Source organism: Grus americana, chromosome Z, assembly GCF_028858705.1.
Source record: "Grus americana isolate bGruAme1 chromosome Z, bGruAme1.mat, whole genome shotgun sequence".
Classification (NCBI taxonomy): domain Eukaryota; kingdom Metazoa; phylum Chordata; class Aves; order Gruiformes; family Gruidae; genus Grus; species Grus americana.
In genome coordinates, this window is record NC_072891.1 from 71233407 (window position 1) to 71249035 (window position 15629).

The following is a 15629-nucleotide window of genomic DNA, read 5'->3' on the forward strand; positions in this document are numbered from 1 at the left end:
TTAAAAGAACTGAACAGTCCTTGTCTGACGAGTTGACTATAACCCAGATGCTGAACTGGCTGTCTTCCCCATCTGAATGTCTACAGCATTTAGACATAATGCTAGAGAGATTTTGCAGAGTTGGATTCCAATGACACCCATGTGTTAGTAGGGTCAAATAATGAAAATTTATGCTTTTTAAGGTTGCCCCTGAAGGCCGTGTATCCAAAGGTTTCCATTATAGAAGAAAAAAACTGTGTGTGTTTAACTAACGCTTGTTTATGTTATTCTTGAAACATTTTGACATTTCTAGGGATGCCATAAAATTCTCCTTATATTTTTTTACTCTAAATTTAGAGATGGTAGAGCTCTGTCACAGGTTAACATTACTAAGCCTGTTCTAAGTTTCTACAGCTAGTACATTTCAAATGAATTAGCGATGTGTAAAGTAAAGACTCGCAAAGGCTTTTATACCTTAATTATGCTAACTTTGCATGAGAAAGCATTTTAAAATGTTTCATGAAGACCTCTAGGTCTTAATTAAAAATACAATTTTCCAGCCCAGAAGCTTACACTTCAGAGAGGCATTGTATTCAGGCAACACTTTAAGAAGGGATGATTTTTCTGCAATAAAATTTCAGACCTCCACGTGCCTTGACAGCACAAATCATGCCTTAAGTAAAAGGTATGTAAAGTAACAGTTCATGGCTTATGCTTTGTTTCTGCAGTAAGGCTATAAGAATTAGGAGAGGGTTTTAATTGAAAAACTCTTTAAACATACCTGCTAGAGGACAATACTTGTATACATAAACGAAGAGTGCTATGCTGGGCTTTACCTTCAGTTAGAGGATGCTTGTCTGCTCCTAGGTTTCACAACAAAGGAGTTTACGTGAAAGTTGGGCTGCAGAAGATAAGTCATACCAGAAATCTTCACAAAGACATAAAGCTTCAAGTGGACCAGCATGAGGTGGAGTTACCAAGTATAGAAGGACTCATATTTATTAATATACCCAGGTAAAAAGGAGAGGAAGGATCCTGTGTCGATGCATGTCTGGCTGCACATGTGGAAATGCTGCTTGGTATTTGAGCATCAAATGTCAAATGGTTAGATAAAATGTTAAATGGTCTAGATTAATAGATGGTTGGTTTGGGGTATTTTTGATTATTGCCTGACTCGCTGTCTTTGCAACTGTGCCTAAGGAGATAGCTGTTAATGCCATTTTGACATAGTTTTTTAGACCCTTTGAGACTCACAATCTCACTCCATGTAAAGGTGCTACTATCTTCTTTTCCCTCTGCAGACCCCCAAACACTTGCTATTTCTTCTGTGTCCTAACAGTAATTTGCAATTTTTCCCTTACCAAAGGCCTTCAGACTTTCTTTGGAGCAGTATTCTAGTAAAACATGACTTTTTAGGCATGACTGTAGGCCTGTGGCTTCTGTCCACTACCATTTTCTCCCTTCCCCCAACTGAACGGTCCACCAGATTTCACCATGACTTGTAGAAGGATCAAAGATGATCAACTTGCACACACTTTCTGGCATGCTAGAGAGCAGGTGCCTAAGCAGTTCCTGCAGTGAAGGCCAGCCAGGATTCAGCTGCTAAGCACTGTCCCAGTCCTACAGCCAGCTGGTCAGTGTATGTGGAGTTGGTGATGCTCCCCTGGCAGCTGTGGAAACCCCACAGTTCAGGTACCTGTTGTGGGGGCTGCCCTGACACCTGCAGGGAGCTACAGTTATTGCTGTGGAAGAAAGGAAGGCAAATCTGCAGGAAATCTGGCTTCCTTAGGTGTACTGTTGGCAGAGGCAGGTTTTTTGTTTGCACAAAACCAGCAGGTAATTAGTGCTACTGTACTGTTTTTTTTCAAGTACACTCTTATCTCAAACTACCTGTATGTCTTTCCATTTTAGTGTGAAAATGTTTCAACTTTTTACTGAAATATATATACTTCTTGTACACACATGCATGTGCACATACACACAAGTACATGTTGCACATGAGAACTGTGGAGAGGGAAAGATCACAATTAGTACTGAGCAGTCAACACACTAAAACGATAAGCAAGTGATTTGAATAAGGAGGGTCAACACTGCACAAAAAGCAACACAGTGTTGTCAGAAGCATTTCAGAGGATTGCAGTGCAGGAATACCCACTTAACCACAAGCGAGTTTGGCCAGGTACAAGAATAAAAACTTGATACTTGTTTTAGTTTTAGTTCAGTAGCTTCCGTGAATATTGTCAAGACCAGTATGTTAAGTTCTCAACTCTTGGAAGTTAAGGGTTACTGTAGCAAACTAAAACTCCTTGGAGTTGCTTTCTTCTTACCTACTCTTTCTCTTACAAATAGAAACTACTTATTTTACTCCTTCTTTCACTCCTGGTCAGAAGTCTTCCAAATTTTAGGAAAGACTTACTGCTCTTACAGTGTGGGAAAGCTGTGTTGTCTTCTCCAGCTGGTGGGGAGCAGAACGTTTAGCTTTTGAAGCCTGTCGAACCACCTCTAGCAGGGTTCAGGGCACGGTGCTCTGTGGCAGATGGCAGGTCCACAGGTGGTCACTGTGGTGTGCTCTCTACGCAGCTGGGGGTCTGGAGCTGATCTCTGGGGGTCTGAGAGTGATAACCGCTTTGAGAAACCACGCATCGATGACGGCCTGCTGGAAGTTGTTGGCGTGACTGGCGTCGTTCACATGGTAAGTTGGCATCCCAGTAGGAACAGAGGAAACATACATTTTCTCAGACTGGCTTATTTTTGTAACAGGCATTGTAAGTGCATAGTCCTAAAAAGTATGCGTTTGTGTTAAGGTTATACCATTGTTTATTCAGGTACTTGTTGCATTACGCAGAAATGGTTATAGATCATCAACAGAATTCATGGGCAGTGTAAGCTGTCTGTGAACAAAGTGTTTGGGTGTTGGGAGTTCAGCTGCAGCTGGTACGCCTGTTCACGGACTGCAGTGCCCTCTCTGTGCCTCTGTATTGGCCTGCCATGAAGATAGATGTTTAGGCACCAGACTACACAGTTGGAATGGAAACTGAAGAAACCTGTGGTTGGATAAGAAGTAGTAATCGGAGTGTGAAGAACATGTTAAAAGTGCATGAGAGAGTGCTTCATGGCTTAAGTAGGCTTTGAAACAAGGCCAAAAACATACATGTATACATATATATGAATTGCAAATACATATATACACACACAGGTATGTATTATGGAATGCACTGGCTTTCTCGTAACAGGTATTATGGTATCAAAACCAAACAGGTCATAGGATGAAAACAAGATTTTATTTTAATATTACAAAAGCACCCTCTTTTCACTTAGTGTTTGCAAAAAATCTTGTCATACCTCAGCACAATCAGGGCAGAGATTCCTTCTACACAGGTGGCTTTATAATTATATGCCACAGGCTTTCCAGCACCTGTCTCTGAGAATCTGATGCTTCCTGCTTTTGATCCGAATGCTACATGAAGCAGATGGCATGCCAGTTCTGCAAAGAATATTATGACTCAGTTTATGCAACTTTAATTCTTTCATGTATTATGAATTTTTACAATGGTCTGCTATTAGCAATGCAGTCCTGTGGGATGGCGGGTTATTTTTCTGTGTTCTTCATATTTCTTTCACTCTCTTAAGAAATCTGCTGCTGAAAAAGTGTATGTGGTCAGGTAACTAGAGACAACTAATCCATACAACCACCAAAAATGGAAAGGTGGATGCTTAAAATTGTTTGTGCAGCTCAATCTTTGGTGTTTGCCAACTTTTACCATTTTGTAATTCAGATCTTTTAAGGAAGACAAATGTAAAACATTCCATTAGAAGTGGTTTCGTAGAGATCCTTAAAATCTTTGTGAAGTTAGAAGCAACAAGGAGTATACCTGTTGCTTTGGAATATAAATGTTAACAAGCCCATGCTCCGCTTTTGTGATCATCTGGTAAGGTTTTTACCCCCATGTTTGGTGGCTGTATACATTCCCCAAGACAATATGTAGCAGCAAAGTTCACTTTGCTTCACTTTTTATAGTTTACACTCAGCCATTACTTGTAGTTGAGTATATGGTGTTGAGTGTGTATGTATGTATATGGAGTTGAGTTTGGCAGATATCTCTCTCCTTGTTTGATAAAGTGCTTTCAGACTTATGCGTTTCACATGTGCCGAAGTCTGTGCGTATAGTTAGCTATTCTGAAAATGTGTTTACTATGTTATGGAGGGGGGAAGTAAAAGCAAACAAGACCTCTCTGAGTGCATGCTTCTTGGCCAACCTGAGCGTACAGATGACTTCACGGTGTAAGTTATTCTGCCTCCAGCAGCCTGCAGGGGTATCTGAGTTCTTCTTCGTGCACTAACTTAAATAATTAATGCTGTGTCAGTAGAGCCATCCTATGCAGATTTTGCCTAAGAAGGTCTTTTACTTGAAACTTAAAATGTCAGGTGAGAATAAAATTCTATCCACCCAGTTTAAGTGCAGCTAATATTTGTGCTTCTTGGTTTTGGGGGTGATTGATGTCCTGGCTTTTACCTCCTGACAGGGTCAAGTCCAAGGTGGTTTTCGATCAGGAATCCGCATAGCCCAAGGCTCATATTTTCGTGTAACACTCCTAAAGCCCATTCCAGTTCAAGTTGATGGAGAACCCTGGATTCAGGCCCCCGGCCAGATTATTATTTCTGCTGCAGGACCAAAGGTACTAGCTGTAGGTTCATCTTAGCAAGCTGACTTTGTTTCTCCAGTAGATATTACCATATTATCTTGCCTGTCTGTTGTGGTCTGATGATTAACTTTAAAGGAGCTAGTCAGTACAGTGTGGTGACTGTTGGATAAATACGTAGCAGTTTCTACAGAGGATGGTTTGAGGACCCTCTCCACTGGCTTAGATGAGACTTGAGTTTAAAAAAATTAGTCCCTGAGCTTCAGCCTAGTGACTTATTTTTTTCCCCTGTATTGAGATCTCCAGGCAGTGTTGCTTGCCCTGAAGCAGATCACAGTTATCAGGGCCACGATAGTACTGCAGGGTGCAGGGTAGGAAGCAGTCTGCTGCCAGTGTCGGATGAGGGAAGATCTGTCAGCAGCAAAGGAGAAAACCAAATAATGGAGGATGACAGTCTGAGAAAGAGAGACTTTGGAGTAATCGGTGCCTGTTTTTCCTTGATATCTCAATGTATATGTAGAAGGAAAAGAGCATCAGCTACCTAAGAATTTAACTTCTCTCTTGGTGTTGGAATTGTGAAATAAACATTTTGCAGTAGTTGACTCTAGTGCACACCAGTCTGCACATTTGTCTGCTACCTTAAAGATGCCTTTTTAACTCACAGAAATTTGTTGCTACAGGCAATCTCGGAGAATATGTAGCCCTACCGAGAGGGCTACCAGAACAATGGGCCTTGCAGAGGAAAAATGGGTGAAAGAGGGTCATACCTCAAATGTTTTGGAATATTATAAGCTTTGTTCTTTTCCTGAAAGAAAGGGGGAAAAAGAGAAGGAGAACAAACCTAACTTGTCCTTCCACTGAGAAATTTTTCTGTCTTTCTATCAGGTTAGTGACTAATAGTGGTATCTGCATATATGGGTATGTGTGTACATGAATATATATGCACACACATACCTATCCTTATGCATCTATATACATATACATACATGTGTGTATATGTTTATTTTAAAAAAGCAGTTAGTCCTATAGCTTTGTAAGGATAGGTGCTTCAGATAGTTGTGTACTTAAGTGTTTTTCTGTTGCAGTTCCAACATTTTACTTGTTTATTAGTTAGCTGCCTTAGATCTGCTTATAGGTGACTACAGATATTTTAATACTCATTTTCTTTTAAAACTTTCTGGTTTAGGTCCGTATGTTGAAAAAATCCAAGCAGAAACAGAAAAAAACTGGAAGCCTGAGAGAGACGAGAGTGGATAGCACATCAGGCTCCGAAGGAGGACGCTAAGTGGAGAGCTGTACTCAGAAGCGATGCAGCACACCTACTGCGGATACCAAGATGGTTCAGTAAAACTGAGTGCAGACATCTGGTGAAGAGGGTTGCTTATGAGTGTGCCTTTCGTTACATTTTGATAGTACTGGGTTCTATTTCATCTTTCAAAGATAGTGCCTCATTGTTACAAATAACTATTATGTACCACTTGTCTCATCTTGTTTACTTTGGGTTGCTTTTCTGTAAGCCATTTACCAGTCTTTCATCTATATAGAAACTGAGGCCAGAGATTCCAAGATGCTGAGATTTTTGCATCTACATTCACAAAGACTCTTCCCCTTCTCCCAGCTTTTTCTTAAAGAAAATCATTCCATCAATAATTTTTGGTGCATCGTTCCATAAATGAAAATGTGTTCCTTTAATTATCACAGTAGCCTCCCAACCAAAAAAAGGCAAAGATATGAGCTGCTGAGAACTCCTTGGATCAGTCCAAACAGCACAGCTGAAACAGTACTACCGTAAAGAGAAAAATACAAAACACAGGAGAGATGATTTCTATAAAAGGAGCCCTGTGCACTGGGAAGAGAGAATGTACCACAACAGTTGAGTCAGAATATTTCAGAGAGTTTATTTCAACAGTATTTGGACAATATGAATGAAGAGGACACAGCTTGTAGAGCGAGTTTTCAGCTGCAGCTTAGTTTCTCCTATATTATTTGGCCAAAGCCTGTTGTGAAAGGCATTTGAATTTTAGGAGCTAATGTAAAAAGGAACAAGAACACCCGAGGCAGTATTACATTACACTGATTTTTTACTATAATTGAAACCATTACCTTTGACACCAGGCTCTTATTCTTTCTTTACTTGCACTGTTTCATTTTCATTAATTTGTCACAGTTGGGCTGTTATTTAACAGCAAGCTCAAAGACTAAAAGTCATCACTAATTAGGGTAAAAGTACCACCATTTAGTGTTCACTTAAGTAAATTAGCACATTCATGTGTTAGAGCTGAAGTACAGTGTAGCTTTGCTGAGGACCCTCAGGAGGTATTGAAGCTTGTAGTGTGCATGTAACATGCTGTAGGCTTCAGATAACTGGGAATGCATTAGCTGTCATGAAAACTGACTTACCTGGTCAGCCTTCTCAAGTTCTTGGTGAGTGGCGCTATCAGGTGTGGGCCCAGGGACATGGTGACTATCTCCTCACTTGGATGAGTGTGTGCGCTTCAGAGGCTGTTCCTCTGTCAGCTCCTGTGAGATGGAGATCACCTCTCTGCTTGCCCATCTGCTGAAGATGTGGGGATCCAGTACTTCTTTTACAGCTTCCTGCTAGAGATTGGTGCGAGAGCAGACATGCTGGTCCTGTCATACACTACATATAGCTGCTGTTTATGGCCATAGTTGTGGTCTTCACTCACATCTCTGCTGGTCTCATCTCACTGTGGTTGTCTAGTGACTGAACCTTTCACTTCAGATGAACCTCATACACAAGGGGCCGAGTCAGTTGTGGTGCAGGGGACCTGCATGGTTTTGCCACTTGTAGGCATCTGCATCTGCTGCCTGGTGCTGTTTAAGCCGCGTTGGCCAGAGCCCACTTAGCTAGCCAGTGGGCTTATTTGCCTGCTCTATTGCACGGTATTAATGAATTCAGCTGTGGATGGCATGAATTGATCACTCAAGTGGCAGCTTTGGGAGTGTTCCTCTTGCCAGGGTGTCTAGAAAAACACCTCCAGCTGCTTCAGGGGACTTCAGTATAACTTTGAAATACGCAAAAGGTGTTTTGTGTTGGAGCCAATGATGTGCTGAGGCAGTTGTTGCTAGGGCTTGTTGATCAGTCTGTACTCCAAGCACTGTGCCAGCTTCAGCAATGTCTGATCGTTACCTTGCTTTCTACTTTTCAGTCACAGTGCAGATGAGGGTGTGAAAGTGAGTGCTGCAAGGCAGTCCTCTATAGCAAAAGTGATACAGCTAAAGCTATGAGAGAGACAAAACAGCCATGCAAAAATGGCAGCTGCCTGCAGCCTCTCCTTCCTGTCCTGATTCCTTCTGTTCTTACTGTTCTGGTAGTAATGCATTGGGAGGACTGACTCCTGTTTTCAATGTTATTAATTGTTTAAATAGTTAATTTCATTTCAGAGATGTTCTTCAGGCACCACCATGTAGGCTACAACTTACCTTTTTATTTAACATGCAAACTGGACTCACAGTATGAAGGAGATAGTGTAGATAGTACAGAGCTAAAATCCTCATCTCCTGATCATTAAACACAGGGTTGTCTCCGCTTCAGAACCTGGGCGTAAAGGATCAGCTGGAGCTCCTCTGGCATCCTGGTACCAGCATTGCAAGCAGGAAGGGTAAAGTGTATTTTGGGGTATGCCCTCCCAGGATGAAGCTCATAAATTAGAGAGGAAATCTGAAATAGATTGCTGCTTGTAATTGTCCAGAAAGCCAGAAAAAATGCTTTGTGTCCCCAGGGCAGCAGAAAGAATGCATGGTCTTCTTTCCAATTGCTGACTCATTAATGGAAGGGAAAACTTGACTTTTTGTTACAGAAAACGTGTAAGCTTTAAGCTTGCTGGTACTGACCATTTTCTACAGCGCAAGTAAATAAACCTGTCGTAATATTTTTCCAGATATATATCATCCTGCAGCATGCAACTGACAGTGTTTTGTGTTCTTGGCTTGTTAAGGGCCTGGCTGTCTCTCCCTGTTGCTCAGTATCTGTTATCTGAAATAACATGAAATTCTCGGGCCGCAGTATTGTAATCAGAGGGCCCTTTACTGTGGCATATCCTTCCATGAGGATTTTCCATCTCTGGAACACTGTATGAGCCTGTCTCAGCTGTGGTAGCAAGGCAACACAGAAGTGTGAATGTGTTCTTCTCTCAACTGCCAGAGAGGATCCTGGTGGAAGGCTTTGAGATTTCTTTTTTCTTTCCCTTTTCTCTTTTCTTTTTTTTTTTTTTTTCCAGAAAGTGACTCCCACGTGTTGTTTGACCAGATGGATCCCACACTGGAATGAAAACGTATCTTAAGAAAAACACACTTGGCATTTAAAGTCTCTGTGCATGATAAAATGATTCTTAGTGTGTTTTGAAGATAAAACAGATTCCTTGGCAGTCGAGATAGGAAAGCTCCTGCAAAGTTTTTAAAAGGAGAAACTCACTACTTAACCACTCTATTAAGATGTTTCAGTTGCAGGTATTGTAGAGGCAAGAATATCAAGAACTTTTTTTTTTGTCATTTTCATCACACATAGTATCTGAGAAGGTCTAGTATTTTCTTCCATAGTACGTAAGGCTTCCTTGAAGAGAGAACTCTTTGCAGCTAATACAAAACGTTTTGACTTAGCTTTTATGTTTTGTAAAACAGGGCAGTATAATTTACCTTAGTACTGGGCAGATAAATCATTCTCAGCAACATTGTGTGAGAACGTACTGGTCACATGGCCAAATGCTTTAAGTAATGCAATAACAAAAGTGTTGGAGAAGAGGCTCAGTTCTATCAAGACAGGTGTTAATCAACATCAGGGACATAGGACCAGGAACCATGATCTGTAGGCAGGGAGGAGATGGAAGCTTATTGCTATCCTGAGCATACTCTTTCATCCTCTCTCTTCTGCCCTGCCTTTTCACCTTGCCTATAAACCATGGCAGGCACATACAGCACAGCCAGTATCTCTCCTGCAGAGGCATGTGCTCCTGACCTTTTGCTAGTGTCCTACTAGACTTTGCCAGCATGGGGGAGAAAAGGGTCCTGAAAATCATGGTGCATTTCAAATATCCCACTATTGCAGATAAGAGAAGGTGGTCAGTTGGTTAAAATCTGTTTTGATGGGTAAACACATTACCTCTGTCTTGAATTAAGAGAATGGAAATTCAAAAGCTCATCCCTGAGATACAGGTGCTACTTCAGAAAATTTGCTGCTTTCTCCCCATGACTTTTACACCTGATTTGTATAGTTTAAATTGCTGATGTTTTCTTTGCATGGATCTTTAAATGAAAGTGTTATTTTGCCAAAACCTTTTTGTTTATATATGTGTGTGTGTACACACATCTGCACACACCCTTTAAAAGCAGGCCTTATTGTTCCCTTCACAGTGCCTACTTGTACAGCTTTTGCTGTTACAACATTCTGATAGCACTCACCTCTGGATCTTTCCCTCACCAGTTTTGGATAGGAGGCAGAGCTTGCTTTCCTACTGGTCCCACTGAGGTGCCCAGCATATATTTCTAATGGACCTGTGCTTTCCAACAAGACGTGATGGCAATATAGTGAAAGCACAACTGTGTTTAGAGTACAGTCTCTGCATGTGTACAGTTTAAACTCCTCTTTCTAGATATTATTCAAGTCCGTATATGTCTAAAATCAATAGCAATGGCTATTGTAGCATTTTAAAAACTAGAAGCAGCTGTAGCATAGTCCACTGCAAGATGTAACTAAGGTACAAAACTAAATAGACTATTGTTTGTTAATCTTCAGTTACCCTCTTACAAGTATTATACAGATTGCATTTCTTTAAAGAGCAAATAATGTACTTTTTTGAATATCAGCTGTTTGGAATCACTAAGCATTTATGTGTCCACATTACTCTGCAGCAGTCTGTTGGCATATAAATGTGTCATTATCAAATGGAAGCCTCATTTTGTGGCAGGAGAAGGTAAGAGGAGCTGTTGTGACACTTAAAAAGCACTTATGTTGAAGACACAACAGACTTAGCTGCATAGGTATTTTATAACGTACTGACTGCGTGAGCAGGTACGCCCAGTGTTGCATAGCCACCAGTCCATACTCCAGCACTGAAACGGGGTGCGTTGGAGTTGTGCACTTCAGAGACCTGGCAGTAGAAACTCTGTCAGTCTGTGCCTCATACCTCTTTTCCTGACAACCTTCATAGTAACCGTGCATTTTCCTCTTCTGCTAGGCGGCCTTCCTGCCCTTTGGGCCCAGTCTTTATACTGAAACTGGTAACAAAGGCACAAGTGTGTGGTGACGCATGTGTGGAGGGTGGGGGAATGGAGATCCTGCTCCAAAGCACCACTCTAGCTATTGGACTATTGGGCTAGGCTGTTCATGACTTTCTACTTCAGCCATTTCACAGCTGTGCAGAAAAGACTCAGCAACTACTGAACTACCTTGGATTTGTGGTGATAGCGTTGCCTCATTTTCAGGCTTTGATCTTGTATGCACCAGTGCATGTATCACTTCATATACTTTTTGCACTTAACAGAAAATGCAGGATAAGCTTAGAGTGTGGCAAAATTGCAATGTTTGTACTTTTTTGTAACTATGGGGATGATTCTATAAAGATGCACTTTCAGGTAACGATAAAAACAAGTTTGTAGAATGCAGCTGTTCAGGTGTTTATCTGACTGCAGCATTCCTTGATCCCCGTCCATCTCTAATACTGTCTTCTCCTTGAAAGCCTGCTTGGGAATGAGAGATGGTATCTTCCTCCCATTGCAGTATGTATTTATAGCTGACTGACTGAAAGTTCGTATATATTTTTAAACAACTACAAATTGGCTGCTATTCTAAGATTTAGGTTTATTAGACTGATTTTATAATGCGTAAAAGTAATGTTAAAGTTTTATTTATGATGTCAACATTTACTGACTTGACACTTGGCTTGTAGAAGAGATCCAGCTCAAAGCCTTTGTTCCTTTTGCTATTTAATGTATTTTAACAGCGTAGCCATTGTATGTGCAGAATGCAGTGAAATGAATGCAAATTACTAATTGTAACCTGCAGTTAGACCAGCAGTTTCAATGTTTACAGGACAGTGACTATTGATTGTAAACCCATACATGTCAGTTGAAACAGTGCACTCTTTCTGTGTTTTGGAAGCATTATTTCCACTTCCCATGCCAATTAATGAAACAGTTGCCTTCTGGTTTGGATTCCTGATTATGTCCCTTTGGAGAGATTTAAGCGTGGGTTGTGACTTTACTGCCATGGACTCGTAGACAGAATTTCTACTGATACATGTGTTGTATTGCACACATGTTCTGAAAGATTCACTGTATTTTTTGTGAAGATAATTTATGAGAATGTTTTATAAGCAGATCAGTGTTGTAGAAAAAGTTGGTCTGAAGTCTTGAAATAAATGTGTGTAGATATTAAAGATTTATCCCAAAGCAAAGTAATTTTAACAGGGCACTGTTACTGGTGTAGTTAGCTCTCTGAGCTCTCATAGCACAGACCCAATCAACATGTCACTGTGCACAGTGTGTTATTTAGGAGATTACTTGATTTCAGAAGATGTGGCTTCATTTATGTTGTGTGTATCCCATATTACACCTCTGGCAGCAACTCCTAATATAAACATCAGGTGTAGAAGGCAGAACTTTAACCTGCAGCAATTTGTATGGGGAAAAAGAGCGGAGAAGCCTGCTCTTGTGCTTGACTGCAGGAACATTACAAGTCTGGTGACTGTTTGGCACTTAAGAGTCCTCATTCACCCTCCACAGGGTGCGCCACACATTGGTCCTTTTGCTTTCTGAAGGAAGGAAGGCGCAAATCAACAGGTTCACAGTGTCAAACAGTTAACAGCTCATCCCACCATGACATCCCTTTCTTTGTGCTGCTGGTCTTGCCAAATGGGGTAGCAAGAGGTGCTTGACGAATTACTGAGTATTTATTGTGTCATTTTAGGTGCTTATAAAGCCTTCACTGCTATTTTAAAGCAAAATTCTGGGGATCTGTAGTATAGCAATAGTTGTATACGTCCAGCTTTCTGAACATGTCAAAAGCAAGTTACCCTTGGGATAGTTTAATTAGCAATGATGTAGATAGTAGCAATTGATACTTTGAAGCTGCAAGTTCTGGTTCTTGGAAGGAGTATCTCTGCTTTGAATGCAAAGCATCACAGAGTTTGTAATTCACTATAGATTTCAGTGTCCCTCCTACTTATGAACTACCCATGACGTCTTAACTCTTCTCAAACTATGGCTTAACTATTGCTTAAATAACTGTTTTTCACCTCTGGTTATTTAAATCATCCAACTTCAAGCAGTTTTATGAATGCTGTTTTAATATCAAGATACTCTAATATGTCTTATAGCATTTCTTGTGAATGTTCTAATACATTGGTAATAAATCATCTTGGCCCAACAAGCTACGGTAAGTTGATCACTGAACAGTTTAGTTATTGTCTAGTGCTTATTCTTTGTGCATCTGCCTAAGAATTCTCAGAAAAAAAAGAAAAAAACCCCACAAGTATAAGCATCGAAGTAGTTGAAAACTGTTTCCACATTGTGTGCCTCAAACCAGTAATGCATTATCACGTTTACTTGTAGATTGGTCTCAGAAACAGGCTTATAATGATGTAACTTGTTTCTCAATGTCTGCCTTGCAAATCACTATGCTGTGGTAACTTGTCTACAAATAACACACCTAGTGTACTAATTGGTTTTAAAAAAAAAGTATAAAAGATGGACTTTTCTTTCCTATTTAAACATCTGTTTGTCCTTATGTTCTTTGAACAATTCTGTATATATTTTGCAATATGTGTTCTGTGTTTGACTGTACATTTTGCACTGAATTGAAATTCTGTATTCTAAGTATTATTTCCAAGTTCCAGAGATCTGTAACTAGAATTTGTCTGTGAAAAATACATCTCTTCTACCCTGGATGTTTGTGGAGTAGCCTTGCTTTAAAAATAGTGAAATACACTTCTGCAGAGAGAAACATACTTTGTTTCAGCTGGGCACTATTTTTATAGGTATTCTGTAGCCTTGCTGTTAGAGATTGGGTTGTGCTCCGTGAGAGGGTGGCTGTGTTGTAACAAACCTATGAAATAGTGCTGCTTAGTTTCTAAGATGACACCTGCATGCTAAGTTTGACCCCTGAACATTCAAGCACTTTGAGAACCCTTACTTCTGTGGGTAGCGCTTACTGTAACTGGTAAAATCTTTCTGTGATAATACCATAGTGTGTTAAGCATTTTTGGTTTGTGAGTTACTTTAATGGTGATCCAGATTTTCCCAGGTAGTTTCATCCGATTGCTTGCCCTATTTGCACTCCTCTGCAAACACACAACATGGTGTTTTCAGGCTGTGAGGAACAGCCATGTGCTGTGGTTTAGCCCCAGCCGCAGCTGAGCACCACATGCTGCTTGCTCAGCCCTCCCCCAGAGGGATGGGGAGGAGAATGGGAAAACAAAGGCAAATCCCAAATTCCGTGGGTTGGGGTAAGGGCAGGTTACTGGGACAGCAAGGGAGAGGGGAACAATCAACAACAGCACTGATAGCAGATATTCACAGTGGGTGATAACAGAGAACAATTTACCAATCTGACCACCGACCGGACACTCAGCCTGTCCTGGAGCCATGCCAAACCTGCCCCTGCCCGACCAGCCCCCTTTTGTGGTGAGCATGATGTCACAGGGTATGGAATAGCCCCCGGCCAGCTTGGCTCACCTGTCCTGGCTCCTTGTGAAATTAACTCTGTCCTTGCCAGAACCAGGACACCATGCATAGTAGCCCCATTGTCCTTGGCCGCAGTGAGCAGTGGTAGACCTGGCCTGCACAGCCCAAGGGCCAGACCCCGTGGACCTTGGCTTGGAGGGGTCAGTTGGGGCAAAAGGAGCAGAGCCCACATGGAAACTACCCCACCACAGTGCTCCCTGGAGGTCAAGACCCATCAGCTCCTGGCCTGCCTTTCATGGCTGGTGGGGCCTGTCAGCTTGATGCCTCCGCTTAGGATGTCCCTGCTGCAGTAACCCTTTCTCTGCCATGGAGCAATTGCTTCTCCCCACTCTGTTCAACAGCTGATCACAGAACAGGGGAGGGCTTGTTTTTGCCCTGTCATCTCAGGGTAAACCTTGCTGCAAATCAACAAGCTCTGAAGCAGCTACAACCACATTTTAAAAAACATATAGAAAAATTCAGTTTGGGACTGCTGTTCTGGGAAAGGAAGAAAGAAAATACTGACCTTCATGTAGAGGTAAAAAAAACCAAAACAACATAAACCACCCAAACCTGAAGTGTTCATTTAACCAAGCTTTATGCCTACTAGCTTGCCTTAAAAAAGGAAGAAAAAATCACAGAATCATAGAATAGTTTGGGTTGGAAGCGACCTCAAAGATCATCTAGTTCCAACCCCCCTGCCATGGGCAGGGACACCCTCCACTAGACCACGTTGCCCAAAGCCTCATCCAACCTGGCCTTGAACACTTCCAGGGATGGGGCATCCACAACCTCTCTGGGCAACTTGTGCCAGTGCCTCACCACCCTCACAGGAAAGAATTTCTTTCTAACATCTAATCTAAACCTACCCTCCTTCAGCTTAAACCCATTACCCCTTGTCCTGTCACTACACTCCCTGCTAAACAGTCCCTCTCCATCTTTCCTGTAGGCCCCTTCAGGTACTGGTAAGCCACAATTAGATCTCCCCGGAGCCTTCTCTTCTCCAGGCTGAACAACCCCAACTCTCTCAGCCTGTCCAAATTGCCATTTCTCTGTTAACTGGGGAAAGCAAAGCAGAGTTTTCCACTTACTGTTTCTTCAGGTCCTAGTGGTGGTGTGGCACACTAAAACATACTGCTCTTCACATTGTATGCACTTCTTTTCAACTTTTACATGTTGCAACCCAGCACCTATTTCAAATACACTATTACAGGAGCCAGCCAGGCTGTCCAGTGGGTAAAACACATGTACCTGGAGGACCTGGGAAATCTCTGTGGGTGCTAAAGGTGGTAAAATCCTTCCAAGTACTGCAGGTAGGCTTCTGGTACACC

At 41.6% G+C, this 15629-nt stretch overlaps 1 protein-coding gene across 6 annotated transcripts in view; it reads left to right on the plus strand.

The window, feature by feature from the left end:
- The window catches only part of DGKQ (diacylglycerol kinase theta), a 105759-nt gene extending 92244 nt beyond the window's left edge, over positions 1-13515 (plus strand). For 5 of the 6 annotated variants that reach the window (XM_054809528.1, XM_054809530.1, XM_054809529.1 and 2 more), the window contains 4 exons: positions 847-993; positions 2560-2671; positions 4504-4656; positions 5807-13515. In XM_054809528.1, the coding sequence (XP_054665503.1) occupies positions 847-993; positions 2560-2671; positions 4504-4656; positions 5807-5905 (511 nt within the window). In that variant the 3' untranslated portion in view covers positions 5906-13515. The remainder of the gene's footprint in view (positions 1-846; positions 994-2559; positions 2672-4503; positions 4657-5806) is intronic. The other variant, XM_054809533.1, reaches the window with a different exon arrangement.
- The last annotated feature ends 2114 nt before the right edge of the window (positions 13516-15629 follow it).